Source organism: Vulpes vulpes, chromosome 2 (assembly GCF_048418805.1).
Source record: "Vulpes vulpes isolate BD-2025 chromosome 2, VulVul3, whole genome shotgun sequence".
Lineage (NCBI taxonomy): Eukaryota > Metazoa > Chordata > Mammalia > Carnivora > Canidae > Vulpes > Vulpes vulpes.
The window spans coordinates 98338237-98363154 of NC_132781.1; the positions used below are offsets into that span (position 1 = coordinate 98338237).

Consider the following 24918-nt stretch of genomic DNA (forward strand, 5'->3'; position numbering starts at 1 on the left):
TTTTTTAGTTGTTGACCCATTTTGAGTTAAATTTAGTATATGATACGAGTTAAGGTCCAACCTCTCTCTCTCTCTTTCTCTCTCTCCTGTTTTCTTTTTTTTTTTTTTTTTCATGTGGAAATCCAGATGTCCCAGCACCATTTGTTGAAGAGACTGTTCTTTCCCTATTGTGAATGGTCTTGGTGCCTTGTTGAAAATCAGTTGGCTGTAGATACATGGGTTTATTTTTGGACTCTGTTGTATTCCATTGATCTTTATGTCTATTGTAAAGTGCCATCATAAACTGTTTTGAAGACTACAGCTTTGGTAGTAAATTTTGTAATTGGGAATGTGAGTGTCTCATTTTTCTTTTTCTTTTTCAGTATTGCTTTGACTCTTTGGATTCTAGTTGGTATGATTTCAAGGATTGCAAAAAAGACGTGTGGAATTTTGATAAGGGATTATGTTGAATTTGTATATTGCTTTGGGTAGTATTGTTAACAGTGTAAACTCTTTTATTATATGAATGTGGGGGTGTCTTTCCATTTATTTATGTCTTTAATTTCTTTCATCATCCCTGTTCTATAGTTTTCAGGGTAGAAATCTTTCACCTTGTTTAATTTCTTTTAGGTGTTTTATTCTTTTTTTTTTCTTGATTGTAAAGATTTTATTTATTTATTCATGAGAGACACAGAGAGAGAGACAGAGACAAAGGCAGAGGGAGAAGCAGGCCCAATGCAGGGAGCCCGATGTGGGACTCCATCCCAGGTCCCCAGGATCACGCCCTGGGCTGAAGGCGGCGCTAAACCGCCGAGCCACCCAGGCGTCCCATAGATGTTTTATTCTTTTAGATGCAAAATGATTTTTTCCCTTAATTTTCTGTTTGGATTAGTCATTGATAATACGTAGAAATAAAACAGAATTCCATGTGTGGCTTTTATACCATAGTTTTGCTGAATTTCTTCTAATTCTTTTTGCATGTTCTTTAGGGCTTTCTATATGTAAAATGGTGTGAATAAAGGTAGTTTTACTTCATCTTTTCCAATTTGGATGCCTTTCACTAATTTTTTTTCATTAATTGCTGTAGCTAGCATTTCTAGTACAATATTGAACAGAAGTGGAAATATATAGTGGGTATCCATGTCTTCTTCCTGATATTAGGGGGAAAATTATCAGTCTTTTATCATTGAGTTAGTTTTTTCCAGCAGGTTTTTCATAAATATCCCAATTGTATTGAGGAAGCTCCATTTTATTTCTGCTTTGTTGAATTTATATCTTGTGAAAGGTGTTAAATTCTGTCAAATCCTTTTTTTTTTTTTTTTTGGTATCTTTTTGCATGGTGATGTGGTTTTTGTTTTATTAAAGGTATAGTATAATTGGCTGGTTTTCTTATGTTGAATCCCCTTTGTATTTCTATCATAAATCCCTTTTGATCAAAGTATACAATTTTTTAATTACTTAATTTTGTACCCCAAAGAATTTGTTTATTTAGAACCTCAGAATATGACCATATTTGAAATAAGTTTTTTTTTTTTTTTTTTTTAAGATTTTATTTATTCATGAGAGACACACAGAGAGAGGCAGAGACATAGGCAGAGGGAGAAGCAGGCTCCCTGTGGGGACCCTGATGCAGGACTCCATCCCTGGACTGTGCGATCACGCCCTCAGCCTAAGGCAGACACTCAACCATTGAGCCACCCAGGTGTCCCTAATAGGGTCTTTACAGATATTTAGAACCAAGCTAAAAATCTTGGATGGGATCATCCTGGCCCCATATGGACACCCAATCCAATAACAAATGCCCTTGTAAAAGATCATTGGAGAATGCACCAAGAGACACAGGAGATAGTCATGTGAAAGGACTAAGGTGGAGATTGAATATGTAACTGTGAGCTGAGAAATGCCAAGAATTGCTGGAGCCACCAGAAGTTAGGATAGAAGCATGCTGATTTTGGACTTCTGGTCTCCAGAACTGTGGAAGAATGTATTTTTTTCTAAAGCTATTAAATTTCTTTTAATTTATAGCTGTTTTAAGATACAAATACACTAGTATTTTGCTGAAAATTTTTGCATTTATATTCATAAGGGATATTGGTGCGTAATTTTGTTTTCCTCTGTTTTGTTTGGCTTTAGGGGTATTTGATGACATACTGGCTTTGTAGAATGAGTTAGGAAGTGTTTCTTCCTCTTTCATTATTTGGAAGAATTTGTGTTAATGCTTATTTAAATATTTGGTAGAATTCTACTCCTGAAACTAGTATTGCACTGTATGTTAACTAACTACACTTTAAATAAAAATTAAAAAGGTAAATGTTTGGTAGAATTCACTTATGAGTGCATTTAACCCAGGACTTTTGCTTTTCTTTGTTGGAAGTTTTTTGTTTATCTTTTTATTTGTTCAGACCTTCTCTTTCAGTTTTCTTAGTTTGTGTGTTTCTAGGAATTTATCATTTTTATGTAGGTTATCTAATTGGTCATAGTATTATCTTTTTTTTTTTTTTTTAAGATTTTATTTATTCGAGAGAAAGCACGAGCAGGGGGAGAGGCAGAAGGAGAGGGAAAAGAGAAGCACACTCCTTGCTGACCGGGGGAGCAGGGGCTCCTCATGCCCTGAGAGTGGAAGGCAGACGCTCAACCACTGAGTCACCCAAGCGCCCCTTCGTGGAGTCCTCTTTTAAAAAAGATTTATTTAGGGACGCCTCCGTGGCTCAGTGGTTGAGCACCTCCTTTTGGCCTGGGGTGTGATCCTTGGGTCCCGGGATCAAGTCCCACCTCCGGCTCCCAGTGAGGAGCCTGCTTCTCCCTCTGCCTGTGTCTCTGCCTCTCTCTGTGTCTCTCATGAATAAGTAAATAAAATCTTAAAAAAAAAGATTTATATATTTGAGAGAGGGAGAGTGTGCATGCGTGTGGATGCACACACAGTGCACGTGAGTAGGGAGAGAGGGAAAAGGAGAGAAGATTTCTGCTGAGCACAGAGCTCTGGCCAGGCTTGATCTCAGGACCCTGAGATCATGACCTGAGCCGAAATCAAATGTTAGTTGCTTTTTTTAAAAAGATTTTATTTATTTATTCAGAGACAGACACAAAGAGAGAGAGAGAGAGAGAGAGAGAGAGAGAGAGGGAGGGAGGGAGGCAGAGACACAGGCAGAGGGAGAAGTGGGCTCCATGCAGGGAGCCTGACATGGGACTCGAACCCGGGTCCCCGGGACCATGCCCTGGGCTGCAGGCAGCGCTAAATCGCTGCCCCAAATGTTAGTTGCTCAACGGACTGAGCCACCCAGGTGCCTGGAAAAGCCTGTGTGTGTGTGTGTGTGTGTGTGTGTGTGTGTGTGTGTTTTAAGCCTGTGTTTTTAAACTTTTATCCCCTTATTTGTTCACCCGACCCCACCCCACCTCACCTGAGCATCTTTCTTCATTTTCAACAGAGGGGTTTTACAGGTATGCTCAGTTGGTAGAGTATGTGACTTTTTTTTTTTTTTTTTTAAGATTTTATGTATTTATTCATGAGAGAGAGAGAGAGAGAGAGGCCAGAGACACAGGCAAAGCGAGAAGCAGGCTCCCCACAAGGAGCCCGAAGTGGAACTGGATCCTGGTTTCTGGGATTACACCCTGAGCCAGAAACAGGCGCTCAACTGCTGAGCCATCGAGGCATCCCGAGTATGTGACTCTTGATCTTGGGGGACTTTGAGTCCATGTTGTGCTTTTTTTTAAAAGGGGGGATCCCTGGGTGGCACAGCAGTTTGGCGCCTGCCTTTGGCCCAGAGCGCAATCCTGGAGACCCGGGATCGAATCCCAGGTCGGGCTCCCGGTGCATGGAGCCTGCTTCTCCCTCTGCCTGTGTCTCTGCCTCTCTCTCTCTCTCTGTGTGACTATCATAACAAATAAAAAATAAAAAATAAATGTTTCCTCTGAGACACCTGGGTTGCTCAGTGGTTGGGCATCTGCCTTTGGCTCAGGGCATGATCCTGGGTCCTGTGATTGAGTCCCATACTAGGCTTCCTGCCGGGAGCCTGCTTCTCCCTCTGCCTATGTCTCTGCCTCTCTTTGTGTGTCTCTCACGAATAAATAATAAATAAAATCTTTAAAAAAATATTGCCTCTTACTGAGTATTTATTTGGTTGCTATAAACTTTTTGGTTTTAAGAACTTTTTTGTCTTCAATTTAAAAAAAAATTTAATTCCTGTGTAGGTAATGTACAGTGTTATATTAATTTCAGGTGCATGACATAATGATCTGACAATTCTGTATATTACTTAGTGTTCATCACAATAAGTGTATTCTTAATCTCCCTTAACCCCCCCCCCCCCCCCGCCTCCTTTCTTGTAACCATCAGTTTATTCTCTATAGCTAAGAATGTGTTTCTTGGTTTGTCTTTTTCTTTTTGTTCATTTGTTTTGTTTCTTAAATTCCACGTGAGTAAAATCATATTTTATTTGTCTTTTTCTGACTTATCTCACTTTTTTTTCCACTTTATTTCAACAAGATCCCTCTTTGTTGTTGCAACTGGTAAGACTTCATTCTTTTTTGTGGCTGAGTAATGATCCTTAGTATATGTATGCGTGTGTGTGTATGTGTATACATATACACACATACATACCCACTACTTTTTATTTAATAAAGATTTTATTTATTCATGAGAGACAGAGAGAGAGAGAGGCAGAGGCACAGGCAGAGAGAGAAGCAGACTCTCCGCGGGGAGCCCGATGCAGACTCGATCCCAGGACCCTGGAATAACACTCTGAGCAGATGCTCAACTGCTGACCCACCCAGGCATCCCTACATTGTTATTCCTATGCTGTACATTATATCACCATGACATTTATTTTATAAATGGAATTTTGTACCTGTTAATCCCTTTCATGTATTTTGTCCAAGCTCTTCCTCAGCCTTTTTCCCCACAGGTAATCAACAGTTTTTTTCCTGTATCTCTGAGCCTGTTGCTGTTTTGTTTGGTTTGTTTTTTAGTTTCTACACATAAGTGAAATCATACAGTATTTGTGTTTGTCTGTCTGACTTAGTTTTCTTGGCAGAATACCCTTTAGGTCCATGCATGTTGTCACAGATGGCAAGATTCCATTCTTATGTGTAGCTAAATAATAGTCTGTTGTGTAGAGGTGTATGTGTGTGTACCACATCTTTGCCCATTCATCTATCCAGGGTCACTTAGGTTGCTTCCATACCTTGGCTATTATAATTAACACCGAAAAGATAATAGAGTTGCATTTATCTCTTTGAATTGATGTTTTCCTTTTCTTTGGATAAATACTCAGAAGTGGACTTGCTGGACTGTATGTAATAATTCTGTTTTTAAGTTTTTGAGGAACTTCCATACTATTTTTTTAAAAAAGATTTATTTATTTATTTATTCATGAGAGAGAGAGAGAGAGACAGAGAGAGAGACAGAGAGAGAGAGAGACAGGCAGAGGAAGAAGCAGGCTCCATGCCGGGAGCCCACCGTAGGACTCAATCCTGCGACTCCAGGATTGCGCCCTGGGCCAAAGGCAGGTGCTAAACCACTGAGCCACCCAGGGATCCCCTCCATGCTATTTTCCTTAGTGGTTGCACCTCTTTACATTCACACTAATAGCATAGGAGTGTTCTCTTTTCTCCACATCCTTGTGAACACAGTTCTTTTTTGTCTTTCTGGTAACAGCCATCATGACATGTGTGAGATGATACTTTATTGTGATTTTTGAGTTGCATATTCCTGATGATTAGTGATACTGAACATCTTTTCATGCATCTCCATCTGTATATCTTCTTTGGGAAAATGTCTATTCAGGTTCTCTGCCGGCTTTTTAATGGGATTATTTGATTTTTGGCATTGAGTTGCATAATTTGTTTGTATATTTTGAATATTAACCCTTTACTAGACATGCCATTTGCAAATATATTCTCTTAGTAGGTTGCCTTGTCATCTTGTTCATAGTTTTCTTTGTTATGCAAAAGCCTTTTTATTTTTTGTTGTCCCACTAGTTTATTTTTGCCTTTTGTTTTTGTTTTTTGCCTGAGGAGACTGATCTAGAAAAATGTTTCTATGACAGAGATTATTGCCTGTATTCTCTAATCTGTTATGAATTTCTGTAGATGGTGTAAAATAGTAGTTCATTTCATTCTTTTGCATATCATTGTCCAGTTTTCCCATTGCCATTGTATATTCTTGTCTCTTTTTGTCATAGGTTAATTGATTATGTATGTATGGGTTTATTTCTAAGCTGCCATTTGTATTCCACTGATCTGTGTGTCTGTTTTTATCCTGGTAGCATACTGTAGTTGATTCCTCTAGCTTTGTAATATTGTTTGAAAGCAAAAGGTGATTACTTCCTGCTTTGTTCTTTTTCCTCAATATTGGTTTCATTATTCAGGCACTTTGTACTTCCATTTGAATTTTAGGAGTCTTAGTTCTAGTTTTGTGAAAAACTCCATTACTTTTTACTTTTTTGGAGGGGTCAAGTGGGGAGAGCTCACTCCCATGCACGAGAGGGAGAGGGGCAAAGGGTGAGGGAGAAAGAGAGTCTTAAGCAGATTCCACACTCAGCGTGGAGCTCGACTTAAGACTCAATCTTAAGCCTGAGATCATTACCTCAGCTGAAGTCAGGAGTTGGACACTTAACTACTGAGCCACCTAGGCACCCAAATTCTAATTACTATTTTGATTGGGATTATGATGACTTTATAGATTGCGTTGGGTATTATAGACATTTTAGCAGTATTAATTCTTGTAATCCAGGATTATGGTATATCTTGCCATTTCTTTATGTTGTCTTCAGTTTCTTTAATGAATGTATTACAATTTTCAGAGTTACAGGTATTTCACTTCCTTGATTTTTTTTTAAAGATTTTTTTTCGTTTTATTGCATGCAAAATTTATTTCATTTTTTTTAACTTTTGTTTTTATTTAAGTTCAATCTGCCAACATATAGGATAACACTGAGTGCTCATCCCATCAAGTGCCCTCCTCAGTGCCCATCCCCCCATCCATCTCCCCTTCCACAACCCTTTGTTTCCCGCAGTTAGGAACTGAGTGGGAAAAATTAGAGAGGAAGACAAACCATGAGAGACTTCCTTTTAAAAGATTTTATTTATTTATTCATGAGAGAGACAGAGAGAGGGGCAGAGATGTAGGCAGAGGGAGAAGCAGGTTCCCTGCAGGGAGCCCAATTTGGGACTCCATTCCTGGATCCGGGATCACGCCCTGAGCTGAAGGCCAACGCTCAGCCACTGAGCCACTCAGGTATCCCTGTTCCTAGGTATTTCATTTTTTTGATGTAGTTATAAATGTGATTTTATTAATTTCTCTTATAGTTAAAGTATATAGAGAGGCAACTGATTTTTTTATGTTAATTCTGTATATTGTGACTTTATTGAATTCATTTATTATAATAGTTTCTTTGTGGAATCTTTATGGTTTTAAATATCATTTCTTCTACTATATGCTTTTTCTGTTTTTCTAGTTCTCTTTAGGTGTAAAGTTAATTTTTTGGGGTTGCTGTGATCTTTTGATTCTTTTTCATAGTTCTGACATGGTTGATTCTGGTATTTTCTACTCTGTTTCAGTGTTTCTGTAATAGAACAGGGATTCCATAGTTACTTATCACTTACAGTTACTTATCATTTATAGTTACTTTCCATATGTTTTATTTTTTATTCCTTAAAAATATTTTATTTATTTAATTTAATTTGTATATTAGAGAGAGACCTAGAGTTGAGAGAGAGCACAAGCAGGGGGAATGACAAAGGGAGTGGGAGAGGGAGAAGCAGGCTCTCCACTGAGTAGGGAGCCTGATGTGGAGCTCCATACGAGGACCCTGGGATCGTGATCTGAGCTGAAGGCAGACACTTAACCGACTGAGCCACCCAGGCACCCCCATATGCTTTATTCTTAACTTTTATTTACCATTTATCAAAATGAAGACATTTGGTTCATTATCTATTGATGCTATTATTTGGTTGTCAGTAACAGAAGTAGATCTGTTAAGCAAAGTAGATAAGCAAAAATAATATATGGAGGGGGGATCCCTGGGTGGCGCAGCGGTTTAGCGACTGCCTTTGGCCCAGGGCGCAATCCTGGAGACCCAGGATCGAATCCCACGTCGGGCTCCCGGTGCATGGAGCCTGCTTCTCCCTCTGCCTGTGTCTCTGTCTCTGTCTCTGTCTCTCTCTCTCTCTGTGACTATCATAAAAAAAAAAAATATATATATATATATATATGGAGGGGTATGACAAAACTCAAGACTTAAAGGGAAAAATCAAACAGCTAGCTTCTTGGAGTAACTAGAACCAGTAATTGATTGTCTTTTCTTCTAGCAAGAAGATAAGATGATTACTGAACATGCTTAAATCTTAGCTACCTACAGTAGTGTCCTGTCCTATGACTTAATGGATGTAGGCTGAGATGATGGAGAAAAGTTGCTCAGATTTCTGTGTGGACAGTAGACTGTATCTGGTCCTAACTGGAGTTAGAGGATGTTGGATGCAGAGTTGTTTTGGGAGTTAAGAATGTTGAGAGGTACTTGTAATGTGTTGAGTTTAAGATGATAGTGAGGTAGACAAATACTGTGTATATCTGTAGGAATTATTTATAGTACCAGCTTTTAGCTCTTTCCTGCATCTTCGCCATGTAGTTTCCTTTCTGGGAGGCTACCACATTTTTGATACCTGTCCACCGTTATTTTCTGCATGCATAAATACTCTTTTTTTTTTCATAAATACTCTTTTATGCAAATATAAGGTATAATGCTTTATGAATTGCTTTATTATTTAATAATATGTATTGGAGATCATGGGCATAAGTAATGAAGAGCTCTTTTTATCTCGTACATTTTCATGATATTTAAATGTTTGAATGAACTATAATTTATTTCACAAGTCTATTATTGATGGAAATTTAGTTACTGTCTTTTGAGAAGGAGGTGGGATAAAGAGGAACAATAGCTTTATTGCTTTTCTGGACAAAGGAGGCTGCAACAGGCTATGGCCTTCACAAACTGCAAGCCCTCCTGAATGAAGGGGCTGGGAGGTTTTATAGGGAAATGCAGGATCTGGCTGTTTTTTTTTTTTTCTTTTTTTTTTTTAATTTTTATTTATTTATGATAGTCAGAGAGAGAGAGAGGCAGAGACATAGGCAGAGGGAGAAGCAGGCTCCATGCACCGGGAGCCCGACGTGGGATTCGATCCCAGGTCTCCAGGATCGCGCCCTGGGCCAAAGGCAGGTGCTAAACTGCTGCGCCACCCAGGGATCCCTGTTTTTTTTTTTTTTTTTTTTTTTAAGATTTATTTATTTATTTATTCATTCAGAGAGAGCGAGAGAGAGGCGGAGAAGCAGGCTCCACGCAGGAAGCCCGATGCGGGACTCGATCCCTGGTCTCCAGGATCACACCCCGGGCTGCAGGCGGCGCTAAACCGCTGCGCCACCAGGGCTACCCGGATCTGGCTGGTTTTGACAGGAATTGTGCTACCCGCCTTCTTCATCTTGTGTTTAGGGTGATACTGGGTTCCTGAAACAAAAGGCCTACTTCAGTGGACCCAGTTATGTTTTTCAGTTTTCCCACTGCAAGGTTAAAGAAAGCGCAGGGATGGTCCTGCTTGGAGGCTTGTCTAAACCAGTGTATTGTCATCTCTTTATCCTTTGCCACATCGGCTCCTTTTGGGAATCTCTGACAATAATAAGCTGGGAAGTACGATACCCAAAACAAACAAGGATGTGCCACATGGAAATGGAAGCTCTGGGAATACACCAGGTATAAAGCAGAGAGATCATGGTTCCCATTATGACCTGCATCTTCCATTTATTTCATGAATCCAGAGGGTGTGCCTTGTATTTCCAGAGCAGATTTGCTCCCAAAGCATATGTGTCATTTGCTAGGGAGCTTCTTTTCTGCTTTTGAAGGGTATCAAGGGCTTCATCCTTTTCTTCTCAAGTTGGGTTTCTCTGTTCTGTCTGTGCCCCCCCCCTTTTTTTAAAGAGAGTGTGCACACATGGGAGGGGAGAGAGGGAGCCCAGTGGGGAGCCTGACTCGGGGCTCAGATCTCATGACCCTGAGATCATGACCTGAGCTGAAATCTAGAGTCGGACACTTAACTGAATTACCCAGGCACACCCCCACTCCCATTTTTTTTTTCAACATTATTACAGTGACAATTCCTACAAGTAGAATTGCTGGATCAGAGGGTATGAACATCTGTAATTTCAGTGGCTTTTGCCAAATCTTTCTCTGTTGAGATTGTAGTAATTCACACTTCATTCACAATACATGAGAAGAAACTGCTTTTATCATACTTCAGCAATTACATAACCATCTGAGTGGGTTTCAGTTTTGTATTATTCATCAAACTGACAAGTCACAACTGGTTTATCCAACACAAAATGCAGTTAATAAAAGAAAAGTATATACAGTTGTAGTAGTAGAGAGACCTCCAAAGTTTGATGCAAGTCTTTTTTTTTTTTTTTATTTAAAGATTTTATTTATTTATTCATGAGAGACAGAGAGAAAGAAGGGCAGAGACACAGGCAGAGGGAGAAGCAGGCTCTGTGCAGGGAGGCTGATGTGGGACTTGATCCTGGGTCTCCAGGATCACACCCTGGGCTGAAAGTGGCACTAAACCACTGAACCACCCATGCTGCCCTGATGCTAGTCTTAATGTCTTCATTGTTTTGGCTGTAAGGTTGACAAGAAGCTAATGTGAATGCAAGTGTGGGGAAGCCACCAGATTTAGTTACCCTCAGCTTAAAAATGCCTACTAGTCATACCCGCTCTGTCTTTGTAAGTGCCTAGCTATCCTATTTTAATGTAGCTGTGGACTCTAAATTATGTACGTCATACAGTATAGACTCCTGACAACCAAGTACAACAGGCTTAAAATAAAGCACACTCTCAAATAAATTATTAGTATATGGCAGTACTGTGATCTAATCTTCAGGGTTGGTATTGTAAGAAGTTAAACTATATTCTCCCCTAGAGCCTGAAGGTGAGATTCTGAGTCCCACTCTTAATGCTTTCTAACCATCATTATTAAGGATCTTTTTATATTTGCCAATCTGGTAGATGAAAACTATATCATTGTAGCTTTAATTTGTATTTCTGTTATTGTGAGAAAAGTTTATCAATATCAACTTTCTTCTCATATGAAAAATATGCTTTAAAGCTAGTTTTATTTTCTTTATGTGAAGTATTTTTTTTTAAAAGATTTATTTATTTATTTGAGAGAGAGAGCATGAGTGGGGAGGAGAGGGAGAAGCAGATTCCTTGCTAAGTAGGGAGCCCCACATGGGACTCGATCCCATGACCTTGGGATCATGATCTGAGCTGAAGACAGATGCTTAATCAACTGAGCCACCCAGGCGCCCCTATGTGAAGTATTTGTTCATATTCTTTTTTTTTTTTTAAAAGACACATTTATTCAGCGTCATGATCAGACTATTACATTTAGCAATCAACAGCATGGATGCAAAAAAAAAAATCTACATTAAAACCCTTTGTTGGAATGCTTTACACTTTTCACAGAACAGAAACTAAAATAACCTGTTATACAATTAGTCAAAAATACAGTCCTCGAGTTTTTTGCCCATACACATGAGTATTGTCTAAAACATGTCTTCTTTGTAGCAGCTAGGCCCTGCCACCACTGTGCTTGGTTGAGTTCACAAATCTGTTGTAACCTGTAGCTTCCCTGTCACTTCTCTGGCTCTCCTCTCCTGCTAAGCTTTGTTTCCTGGCAGTAATTAAAACCTTCTGGCACTGCCATAGCTGCTGCTGCTGCTGGAACCGCCATAGCCACCTTGGTTTCGTGGTTTGGCAAAGTATTGGCCTCCACCACCATAGGGGCCAGAGCTTCTGCCTCCAAAATTTCCTCCTTTCATGGGTCCAAAATTTGAGGATTGATTGTTGTAATTGCCAAAATCGTTATAGCTTCCGCCACCTCCAAAGTTGCTTCCACTACCACCGCCATAGCCGCCTCCGCCTCCTCCGTTGTTATAGCTGTCATAAATGCCACTCCCGCCATAGCCACTGCCCTGGTTTCCATAACCCTGTCCACCACTTCCATAGCCTCTGCTTCCTCCAGAGTAACCAGGGCCGGCTCCTCCATAACCAACGTCATTACCAAATCCGTTATAGCCATCCCCACTGCCACCGTATCCACCACCACCTCGACTGCCACCGAAGCCACCTCGACCACTGAAGTTCCCTCCCCGACGAAAGTTGTCATTCCCACCAAAACCTCCACGACCACCACCAAAGTTTCCAGAACCACTTCGGCCTCTTTGGCTGGACGAAGCACTAGCCATCTCTTGCTTCGATAGGGCTTTCCTTACTTCACAGTTGTGGCCATTCACAGTATGGGATTTTTGAATGACAATCTTGTCTACAGAGTCGTGGTCGTCAAAGGTCACAAAAGCAAAACCTCTCTTTTTGCCACTGCCTCGGTCAGTCATGATCTCAATCACTTCAATTTTCCCATACTGTTCAAAATAATCTCTTAGATGATGTTCTTCAGTGTCTTCTTTAATGCCACCGACAAAAATCTTTTTCACAGTTCAGTGGGCACCAGGTCTTTGAGAATCCTCTCGGGAGACAGCCCTCTTTGGTTCCACGGCTCTTCCGTCCACCTTGTGTGGCCCAGCGTTCATGGCCGCGTCCACCTCCTCCACGGTGGTGTACGTGACGAACCCAAAGCCTCTGGAGCGCTTGGTGTTGGGGTCTCTCATTACCACACAGTCCGTAAGCGTCCCCCATTGCTCAAAATGGCTCCTCAGACTCTCATCGGTCGTTTCGAAGCTCAAACCTCCGATGAAGAGCTTCCGCAGCTGCTCGGGCTCTTTGGGAGACTCTGACTTAGACATGACGGCGGTGGGAGGGGAGACTTTAACGATGCTTACTCGGCGGCGTCCAGGGGCAGAAACTATTTGTTCATATTCTTACCTCAGTTGTCTCTTGGTAAATTCCTTGAGGTATATTTTTAGATTAAGTAGGAGTTTTTGATATATTAGGGAAATCAGTCCTTTGTGGTATGAATTGCTGAACTTTTCCCCTACTAGATGGTTAGTTTTCATTTTTTGTGTTTTGTGTGTGTGTATGTGGATTTCCTTTCTTAAAACCATTTTCCCCCTTAATGTTCTTTTGCATTTATTTGCCATGTCTTCATGTCTCCTCTGTAAGAGTTTCTCAGTCTTCTCTTGTTTTTCGTTACCATAGCAGTCTTGGGGAATACTGACCAGGTACCTGTTTCAGTGCCCCCCACCACACCCCCCTGTTTGGGTTTGTCTCCTGTTTTCTCATAATTAGCTTGGGTTGATAGATTTTGGGAAAAAGTATCACGGAAGGTAAGTCTACTTCTCATCTTGTCACATCAAGAAGTACAAAAAATCCATAAGCTATCACTGATATTATCAGGCTATTTAATTTTTACAAATCCCTTTGGTATTTTTATGATGCTTTTCTTAAATTTATAGATTAACAGGGAAAATTAACATTCTTTCAACAGTATATTTATTGTGTTGTCTCCTATGTGCTACAGGCAATTTTCTAGGTAGCTTTGAACAAAACAGACCAAAAATCCGTGCCCTTTCAGGGTTTACTTACATTTTGGAGAGGGAAATTGGATAATAAATGAAATAGGTAAATAAAATGTATAGTATGTCATGTATTATGGAGAAAGATAAAGAAGAGGATGCAGAGCGAAATCTGAAATGTGCTTTTGAAATTTTAAGTAAAGTGGGGAAGATTCCACTGAAGAGATGACATTTGAGAAGACCTGAGATTAATGAATTGGAGGATGGGGTGGACATAGGTCCTGTAGGGTTTGCAAAATCACTCTAATAACTTGGTGTTACAAAGGACAAGTTGCTAAACCATTAGGGTGGTTTGAGCTGAGGGATGACTTGATTAAAGCAAGTTGTTTAACATGATCATTGTGGAAAAACAAAACAAAACAAAACAAAAACAAAACAAAAAAAATAACATGATCATTGTGGCTGCTCTGTTGAAAGTCAACTTTATGATAAGCTTTCAAGTGTGGGAGGGTATGAGCCCCTTTGTTTTCTTCAGATGGAACTTGAGTAGTTTTGGAACATCATTCTTATATATAAATTTTAGAATTGTATTCATTTCTTTATGGTCCAATTTTCTCCAAATCTGTAAGGTGTGTTTAATATTATGTACTCTATTGGGTTATGAGAGCTAAATAAGTTATGTGAAGTGTGGAGAACAAGGCCTGTGCATAGTAAGCTCTATATTTAGAGTTAAAAATAAAATAAAAGAAAAACATAAAAGAACTAGTTGTGTTCTATACAAATTGTTGAAATTGGCATTCTGTATGTTTTATACAATGATAATGTGTAAAATGAGTTTCTTTTACTTCATTTCCTTTTCATCTCTTTCATTTTTGAGTTACTCCATTTTTATACAATGATAATGTATATAAATGACAGTTTCTTCTACTTCATTTCTTTTTTCTTTCATTTTTGAGTTTACTCCAGTTAGGCTTTTCCCTACCATGCCACCAAGGCCTGTTCTTAGTAATCCATGATCTCCATGTGGCTGAACCAGTTCTCAAGTCCCATGTTAGTTGATCTTTACCAACATTTGACAATTTTGATCATTCATTCTTAAGTGCTTACTTCATTTTGTTACTGAGACCTTGTCCTTCGACCTTATTGATTGCCCCTTTTATTTTTCCAGACTCTCCTCTTGCAGACACTGACCTCTAGATATTAGAGTATTTCAGGGTATAGGCCTTCTATACTTACTTCCAGAATGAACTTAATTGAGTATTATGGCTTTGAATAACCTATGGTGTATACATTGATAGCACCCAAACTAAAATCTCCAACCTTTTCTTTTCTCTTGAACACTGGATTCATAAATATCTAGTTGCTTGTCACATCATCTGCTTGTGTGATAGTTACATAAACTTGGACATTTAGTACAGAGTTGTGGAATCATTATGTTGTACACCTAAAACTAATGTAACATTATGTGTCAACTGTATATCAGTTAAAAAGTCACTACGTCTTTCACTCTACTTTCTCATTCCATTTAGTTACCCTGCCTTATTTCAGTTAAAGGCAGATTTACCAGTCCAAATTCTTTACAGAACTAAGTGACCCTGCTAAACCCTCCACAATGAATCTTTTTTTTTTTTTTAAGATTTATTTATTAGAGTGTAATGGGGAGGGGCAAAGGTAGAGGGAGAGAGAATCTGAAGCAGATTCTGTGCTGAGCAGGAAGGCTGATGTGGGGCTTGATTTCATGACCTTGAGATCATGACGCAAGCCAAAACAAAGGGTTGGACACCCAACTTACTGTGCCATCCAGGCTCTCCTCCATAATTAATCTTACAACATTTGTTCCCTTTTTGTACCTTATGCCCCTTTACCTTCTTCTTGGATATGACATAAAAATCTCAAATCAACAATTTAACTCCTTAAAACACGAGATAAAAAAGAACAAACACAAAACCAACTGAAAGAAGGAAATAAATAGAGAATAGAAAGTCAACAGAAAAATCAGTGTGATTAAAGGTGTTTTTTCGGGAAAAAAAGGAAAAATTAGTTGTTAGCTAGATTTTTTTTATGGCATAGGTGTCATTTATTTTATTATTTGAGAATAGTTGATATACAGTATTACATTAATTTCAGGTGTACAACTTAGTGATTCAACTTCTGTGTAAGTTATATTGTGCCTACTGCAGGTGTTAGTTACCCTCTGTCACCATATAACTGACCATATTCCCTATGCTGTACTCTTTATTCTGTGATTTATTCATTCCATAACTGGAAGCCTGTATTGCCCATTCCCCTTCACCCATTTTGCCCATTCCCCCACCTCCTTTCCCTCTGGCATCTGTCTGTTCTCTGTATTTATAGGTCTGATTCTGCTTTTTTTGGTTGTTTATTTGTTTTATATCTTCAGATTCCACACTCTTAGCTAAATTAAGGAAAAAGAGACTATACAAATGATTAAAATTAGAAATGAAAAAGTGGGATATTACAGCTGATGCCACAGAAATAAAAATAATTATTAGAGAATTTTATAATTTGATAACAATTGAATAGCCTAGAAGAATGGATGGAGTCCTAGAAATACACAACCTACCAAGACTGAGTCACGAAGAAATAAAAATCTGAACAACAACCAGTAAGGAGATTGAATTAGTATTTAAAAACTCAACACAGAAAAGTCTAGAACCAGATGGCTTCATCAGAGAATTGATTCTCTGGAAACTCTTCCAAAAAATTGAAGAGGAGGTCATTGAAGCTCATTTTACGAGGCCAGCATTATTCTGAGAACAAAAACCAGACAAAAACATTACAAGCAGAAAACTACACACCAGTATCCCTGATAAATACAGATGTAAAAGTCCTCAGCAAAATACTGTGAAACTGAATTCAGTAGCACATTAAAAGGATCATATACACTTTGTTTATTCCTGGAATGCAAGAATAGTTCAGCATAGGAAAGTCAATCAATGTGTACTACACCATATTAACAGAATGAAGGAGAAAACCCACGTGATCATGTTGTTTCCATTGATGCAGAAAAAACAGTTGGTGAAATTCAGTACCTTTTCATGGTAAATGAACCCATCAAACTTGGATGGATGGAAAGTACCTTAACATACATACAGAGGCTATATATGAAAAACCCATAGCTAATATCATACTCAGGCATTAAGAGACAAAATGTTTCTTGTAATACAAGGAATAAGGCAAGAATGCTTGCTCTTTTCATGACTATTCAACATATTATTGGACTCTTAGGTAGGGTACTTAGGGAAGAAAAGGAAATCGAAAACACCCAGTCTGAAAAAGAAGAGGTAAAATTGCCTTTGAGTTTTTATTTATTTTAAATGTATAATTTTAAAGGTTTTATCTTTAAGTAATCCCTACATCGAAAATGGGGCTCAAACCCACAGCCCTGGGATCAAGAGTTGCACACTCCACTGACTGAGTCAGCCAGGCACCCCCAAAATTAGTTGTGTTTATATAGTGACAATGCATAATTAGAAGAGGAAATTCAGAAGTTAATGAATTCCTTTTATAAAGTATAAAAAAAATAAAACACTGAGGAATAATAAACCTAATCAAGGAGAGAAAGATACAGTGAAAATTATAAAACATTGCTGAGATAAATGAAAGAAAGCATAATTAAATGGAAAGCTGTTATGTGTCTGTAGTACTTAAAGTGACCTACATATTGAACACAATCCCTATCAAAATCCTGACAGCTTTTTTTGTGCAAATGCAAAAATTCATCTTAAAATTCATAGGGAATCTCGAAGGTCCCCAAATAGCTAAAACAATTTTGAAAATGAAGAGCATACTCCAGACTCATACTTCTGGATTTCAGAACATACACAACCACAGTAATCAAGACAGTGTGATACTGGCATGACAAATAGACCATTGGTGTAGGATAGAGAACCCAGAAATAAACTCTTCTGTATATTGGTCAGATGATCCTTGATAAGAGTGCCAAGACTACTCAATGAGGAAAGGACAGTCTCTTCAACAAATGATATTGACAAAATGGGATATCAGCATGCCAAAGAATGAATTTAGGCCCTTATCTTACACTATATACAAATATTAACTCATAGTAGATCAATGATTTAGGTACAAAGACTCAAAATTATGAAATTTCTAGAGGAAAACATATGGGAAAAGTTGGACTTGAGAAGAATTTCTGGGATATGACACCAAATACATGAATCAAAAAAGAAAAAAAAGATAAAAATAGAAAAAGAAAAAAGAGACAAAGTGGGACCACACAAACTTACAAACTTTTGTGCATCAGAGAACCCAATCAACAGATTGAAACGGCAGTGGAATGGGAGATAATATATAAATAACTCTTAGTATTCAACAACAAAAATAATAAATAACCTGATTTAAAAATGGGGAAAGAACACGAATAAACATTGCTTCAAAGATGATATACAGATGACCAATAGGCACACGAAAAGATGCTTAATATCACTAATCATAGAAATGCAAATCAAAACCAAGGGCTATTATCAACACCCCCCACCCCAATAAACAAAAACCACCCCAGAAGATAAGTGGAACCCTTGTATACTGGTGGGATTGAAAATGGTGTAGCTGCTCTGGAAAGCAGTATGGAGATTCCTCAAAAAATTAAAAACAACCAAACATATATTCCAGCAATTCCACTTCCAGGTATGTATCCCAAAGAATTGAAAGCAGGATCTCCAAAAGATATTTGTACACTCATGTTTACAGCAGCACTATTCACACTGGCCAAGAAGTGTAAGCAAACCAAATGTCTTAATCAGTGGATGAATGGACAAATGTTGTTTATACATATAATGGAATATGTTCAGTCTTAGGAAGGAAATCTTGCAGTATGCCACAAGGTTGAATCTTGAGGACATTACAGTGAAATAAGCCAGTCACAAAAGGGCAGATACTATATGATTCCATTCAAAGGAGATAATTAGAGTGGTCAGATTCATAGAGAAAGTGTAGTGGTGATTACAGGGACTGGGATGATGGGGTAAAAGGGAGTGGTTGTTTGTTGGATATATAGTTTCAGATTGCAAGATGAAGAAAGTTCTGGAGTTCTCTTTCACAACAATGTGAACTGTACATTTAAATGGTTAAGGTAGTGGATTTTACCTTATGTGCTTTTAAAAATTTATTTATTTTTTATTTTTTTGAGAATATTTATTTATTCATAGAGACAGAGAGAGAGAGGCAGAGACACAGGCAGAGGGAGAAGCAGGCTCCATGCAGGGAGCCCGACGTGGGACTGGATCCGAGGTCTCCAGGATCACACCCCTGGCTTCAGGCGGTGCTACACCGATGCGCCACCGGGGCTGCCCTCTTATGTGCTTTTTAAAAAAATTCACAGTTAGGGGATCCCTGGGTGGCTCAGCAGTTGGCGCCTGCCTTCAGCCCAGGGCGCGATCCTGGAGTCCTGGGGATGAGACCCGCGTTGGGCTCCTGGCATGGAGCCTGCTTCTCCCTCCTCCTGTGTCTCTGCCTCTCTCTCTCTCATGAATAAATAAATAAATAAATCTTTTTAAAAAATTCACAATAAAAAGAAATCTGTATCTCCTCCCCGTTTTTAAATTTTTGCCTTACCTACATTCACTGAGTCTTACAGCACAACACTAAATAGAAGTGGTGATAGCAAGCCATTATTTCTTCCCTGCTTGAGAGGGATTGTGTTGAACATTTTACCTTTAATTATGTAGATAGCTATAGTTTTGGTTTTTTATTTGTTTCTTGGGTAACTATACTTACACAGATTAAGGAAATTACATTTTATTCCTTTCTTGACAGGAGTTTGTGTCCCCCACCCCCCCAAGTCAGTAATGGAGTTGCCTTTCAGCCTCTGTTGAGATAGTCATATAGTTGTTCTCTCTCTTTTTTTTTTTTTTTTCTCTCTTTTTGTGTTAGGAATTAAACTGATTCACTTTTGAATATTAAATCTACCTTGTCTTCCCAGAGTGAACCCAGATTGTTACTGTGGAATTCAGTTATGTATGGCTATTTTCTTTAGCATTTTGGCATCTATGTTTATGAGAAAGATTAGGCTATAATTTTCCCTTCTTACTATAGCCTTGTCATATTTTGCTTTCAATGTTATGCAGATGTCATAATAAGTTTGAAAGTATTCCTTTTCTGTTTTCTAGAAGCATTTGTGGAAGGTTGGCATTATTTTATCTTTAAGTGTTGGTAGGATTCTCTGATAAAACAGGTGTCTGTCTGGAGTTATTTAAAGATTATAATTATGCATTTGTTGTCTTTAGTAATTAAAGGACTATTTAAAATTTCCATTTTTATTGTGATTAGGTTTATTTCATTTCAATTTATTTATTTAAACATTTAATTCATTCATGAGAGACACAGGTGGAGAGGAGACATAGAGGGAGAAGCAGGCTCCCCAAAGGGAGCCTGATGCAGGACTTGATACCAGGACCCCGGGATCACAATCTGAGTCAAAGGTAGACAGTCAGACCCAGGTGCCCCTGTGATTATAGTTGTAGTGTTGGGGAATCTATCTCTTTCTTTCTTTCTTTCTTTCTTTCTTTCTTTCTTTCTTTCTTTCTTTCTTTCTTTCTTTCTTCCTTCCTTCCTTCCTTCCTTCCTTCCTTCCTTCCTTCCTCCCTCCCTCCCTCCCTCCCTCCCTCTCTTTCTTTCTTTCTTTCTTTCTTTCTTTCTTTCTTTCTTTCTTTCTTTCTTTCCCATTTCATCTAAAGTATAAAATTTATTGGCAAAAAGTTCTTCATTTTCTTTCTAATCTATTAAGTATCTGTAGAGTTTAAAGTGGCCTTGGGGGCAGCCTGGATGGCTTAGGGGTTTAGTGCCACCTTCAGCCCCGGGCGTGATCCTGGAGACCCAGGATCGAGTCCCACATTGGGCTCCCTGCATGGAGCCTGCTTCTCCCTCTTCCTGTGTCTCTCTCTGTGTCTCTTGGGAATAAATAAATAAATAAATAAAATCTTAAAAAAAAAAAAATGACCTTGGTTATTTGGATCATCTTGTTTTTCTTAAATTAGTCTCATTTGGCTTGTTGCTTCTTGTATTTCCAAATATATTTTTATTTCCTTCCTTCTACTTTTTTGGGAGGTTTATTTGGCTCTCTTCCTAAATTTTAAGATGGAAATTTATTTAGATCATTAGTTTGTAGGCTTTCCATTGTATGCTTCCAAATTTCTGGGGAGAAATTTATTGTATAACTTAGATATAATTTTTATTTTAATTAGAAGTCCTATAACTTCGGGGATCCCTGGGTGGCTCAGCGGTTTAGTGCCTGCTTTTGGCCCAGGGTGCGATCCTGGAGTCCCGGGATCGAGTCCCACGTCAGGCTCCCTGCATGGAGCCTGTTTCTCCCTCTGCCTGTGTCTCTGCCTCTTTCTCCCCCTATGTCTATCATGAATAAATAAATAAAATCTTAAAAAAAAAGAAGTCATATAAGTTCCTTTCTGATAACTACTTTGGCCCAATGATAATTGAGGTTGGTTTCTTAATTTCTAAATACATGAGGATTTTTCTTTCTATTATCAGTTTTGAGTTTAATCTCATCAGAATAAACAGTCTTTGATTTCAATAGTATGGGATCTTAAATGAGACTTGATATACAGCTAGGAAGTGTTTTTTAAGGTTTATTTATTTATTCATGATAGACAGAGAGAGAGAGAGAGAGAGAGAGAGGCAGAGACACAGGCAGAGCAGACCCTACGCTGGGAAGCCTGACGTGGGACTCGATCCCAGGACTCCAGGATCACGCCCTGAGCCAAAGGCAGGCGCCAAACTGCTGAGCCACTCAGGGATCCCTTAGGAAGTGGTTTTTATTTTTTAATTTAATTTAATTTTATTTAGGAAGTGGTTTTTTTATTTTTATTTATTTATTTTTTTTTTAGGAAGTGGTTTTTAAAGGAACTTGCTATATGTGCTTTTAAAAATTGTGTAGTCTTGTAGTGTTTTATATATATCTATAAGGTTGAAGCTAATATTTGGGTTATGATCATCTGTATCCTTGCAGATGTGTTGAATGTTTATTCTTTTACTGGAAGTTATGTTACTATTTCACACTGTCATTGTGTAGCCTCAGTTTTTGCCTTATGTATTTTGATGATGTTATTAGGTGCATGGACATTTAGAATGACTATATCTTTTTATGAATTTTTTTTAAAGATTTGTTTGAGAAAAAGGAGGAGAGAGAGAGAGAGAGAGAGAGAGAGAGAATAAGTGAGAGGAGGGGCAGAGGAAGAAGCAGACTCTCTGAGAGCAGGAAGCCCTATTCAGAACACTATCCCCCCTGGGATCATGACGGGAGTCAAGAAAGCTGCTTAACAGCTGAGCCACCAGGTGTCCCTGTCGTTTTACTTCTGTGTTATTTTTCTCTTCATTCTTACCTTCTTTTGGATTACTTTTTAAATAATGGACTTTATTTTTTAGAGTAGTTTTAGGTTCCCAGTAATATGAGCAGAAGTTTGGTTTCTGTATATCCTTTGTTCCTGCACATGTATAGACTCCTCATTATCAACATCTTCTACCAGATCGGAACATTTATTACTGATGAATCTATAATGATACATTATCTAAAGTCTATTATTTACTTTAGAGTTCTCTCTTGGTGTTGTAAATTCTGTATGTTTAGACAAATTTATAATGACCATCACACAGAGTATTATAATTATAATATCTTACAGTTTAGAGCATCATTTTCAGTGCCCTAAACATCCTCTGTGTTCTGCCTATTCATCTGTCCTCCCCTGTTAATCCCTGGCAACCACTGATCTTTTTTTTTTTTTCCATAGTTTTGCATTTTCCAGAATGTCCTATATGTAGCTGTAGACAGTATATAGCCTTTACAGATGAATTTCTTTCATTTAGGGACCTCTGGGTGGCTCAGCGGTTGAGCATTTGCCTTTAGCTCAGGGCATGATCCCAGAGTCCCAGGATCGAGTCCCACATTGGGCTTCCTGCATGGAGCCTGCTTCTTCCTTTGCCTGTGTTTCTGCCTCTCTTTTTCTCTGTTTCTCATGAATGAATAAATAAAATCTTAAAAAAATTTTTTTCTTTCATTTAGAAATACACTTTTAAGTTTCTTCCATATTGGGGCTCCCTGAGTGACTCAGTTGGTTGAGCGCCTGCCTTCTGCTCAGATCATGATCTCAGGGTCCTGGGATCAAACCACGAGGGCTCCTGGCTCTGTGGGGAGCCTGCTTCTCCCTCTTCCTCTGCCCCTCCCCTCCCCTCATGCTTTTTCTCACTGTCTTCTCTTGCTCAAATAAATAAAACCTTAAAAAAAAAGTTTCCTCCGTGTCTTTTTTTTCCTTCCATGTCTTTTTTACAGCTTGATAGCACATTGATGGTTAGTGCTGATTTGTTGTCTGTCTGGATGTACTGTACCATACTTTTATCTGTTCTCCTCTAGGAGGACATCTTGGTTGCTTTTGAGTTTTGGCTGTCATGAATAAAGCTGCTGTAAACATCCACCTGCAGGGTTTTGTGTGGATATAAGTTTTTAGCTCGTTTAGGTTAAGTAAATAATATGAAGCACAAGCTTGATCATATGGTAAGAGTACGTTTACTTTTTGTAAGAAACCACCAAAGTGTTTTCCAAGTGGATATACCATTTGCATTCCTATTAGCATTGAATGAGAGTTCCTGTTCCTTCGCATCCTTCCCAGCATTTGTTGTCAGTGTTCTGGATTTTGGTCATTTTAATAGATGTGTAGAGGTTTCTCTTGGATTATTTTTTATCATTCTGTTCTTTCCTCTCTGTTAGGTTGATAAAATTGAGTATTAACAGATGCTTTTACTTTCTGATCCTTGTGAAACTCTTAGGGAACTAAATTCATTTTTCCAGCTCGTGACTTATATCTTCTTCTTGTCAGGTACTTTAATTCTCCATTTCTTTAAAAATTATAATGTTTTTGTCAGATTTCTTATGAAAGGGCTATGAAGTTTTTAAAAGATTAAAGTTATGTAAAAGGTGTTATTTTTGACTTGAATATTTGATAGAATCTATCAGTGAAACCTGATGTTAGAGTGAAATCTTTCTGGGAATTTGATAAATATAGTTTTGAAAAGTAGGTATAGAGATGATTCTACATTCTTGTGTCAAGAAAGTTGACTGTTTCATGTAACTTGTCAAATTTGTTGGAATAAATTTGTTTGCAGTATTATTATTATTATCATCCCATTAATGTTTGTTGGATCAATAGTGTGTGTAGTGATAACCTCATTTTTATTGTTGATACTGGTGATTTGTATTTTCAGTTTTTTATTTTTTCCTTGACCAGTATTTATAGAACCTGTCAGCTTTGTTTACGCTTTTAAGGAAACCACATAACTTCATTACTTTTTAAAATTACCTGCCTATTTTCTATTTTATAGATTTCTCATTTTATCTTTACTGTTTTCTTCCTTTTAATTTGTGTATATTTTACTCTTATAACTTGTGGAAGTAGCAGCTTAGGTCTTTGAATTTAGATCTTCTTTTCTAATAAAAGTATATAAAGATGTAAATTCCTTTGCTAGTACTGCTTTTGTTTGCAACACGTCACAAAATTTCGTATGTTGTATATTTGTTGCCATTCAGTTAAAAATGTTTTCCAATTTCCTTTGTGATTTTCTCTGACTCATAAATTATTTAGAAGTATATTATTTTCTATTTATTAGGGATTTTCTTAGATACCTAGTTATTATTGGTTGCTAATTTAATTTCATTGTGGCCACTGATTACACTCTAGAAGATTTTAGTCCTTTAGAATTCAATGAGACTTATTTTAGGGCTTGGCATATAGTTTGTGTTGACTGTACTGTATGCATTTGAAAAAGAATGTATATTCTGCAGTTGAAAATAGTATTCTGTGAATGTCAATTAGATCAAGGTAGCCGATACTGAGCTCTCTTTTTTTTTTTTTTATAAAGATTTTATTTATTCATGAAAGAAACACAGAGAGAGGCAAAGAGACACAGGCAGAGGGAGAAGCAGGCTCCATGCCGGGAGCCCGAAATGGGACTTGATCCCAGGTCTCCAGAACCACGCCCTGGGCCGAAGGCAGGCGCTAAACCACTGAGCCACCCAGGGATTCCTCTCTGAACTCTTTAAAAAAAAAATTATTTATTTTGGGGAAGGTGAGGGGCAGAGAAGGAGGGAGAGGGAGGATCTCAAGCAGACTTCCCAGTGAGTGTGGAGCTCGACATGGGGCTGGATTACACAGCCCTGAGATCAAGATCTGAGCCAAAATCAAGAGTCAGACACTTAACCAATTGAGCCACCCAAGTACCCCAACCTCTTTTATGTCTCTACTGAGTTTTTGAGGGGAATCTACTTCATCTGTTAGTTACTGAGTATGGTGTGTTAAAAATCTGTCTGTTTCTTTAATAATGTCAAATGTTTGTTATGTATTTTCAGGTGTCATTATTAGGTGTAGACACTTTTTAAATTGTTGATC

General features: G+C 38.2%; 2 protein-coding genes and 1 pseudogene across 29 annotated transcripts in view; 1 reads left to right on the top strand and 2 right to left on the bottom strand.

Moving 5' to 3' along the window:
- The window catches only part of MLLT10 (MLLT10 histone lysine methyltransferase DOT1L cofactor), a 249580-nt gene that overhangs the window by 69768 nt on the left and 154894 nt on the right, over positions 1 to 24918 (top strand). The window lies entirely within an intron of this gene.
- LOC140597909 (heterogeneous nuclear ribonucleoprotein A1 pseudogene) lies at positions 10592 to 12412 on the bottom strand (annotated as a pseudogene).
- Positions 12515 to 12820, bottom strand: LOC140597910 (heterogeneous nuclear ribonucleoprotein A1-like). Its single transcript, XM_072749335.1, has one exon. It carries the CDS (start codon positions 12818 to 12820, stop codon positions 12515 to 12517), a length of 306 nt encoding a protein of 101 aa, XP_072605436.1.

Coding starts and splice junctions, on each gene's coding strand:
- LOC140597910 (XM_072749335.1), bottom strand. CDS start 12,820: ATGTCTAAGTCAGAGTCTCCCAAAGAGCCCGAGCAGCTGCGGAAGCTC.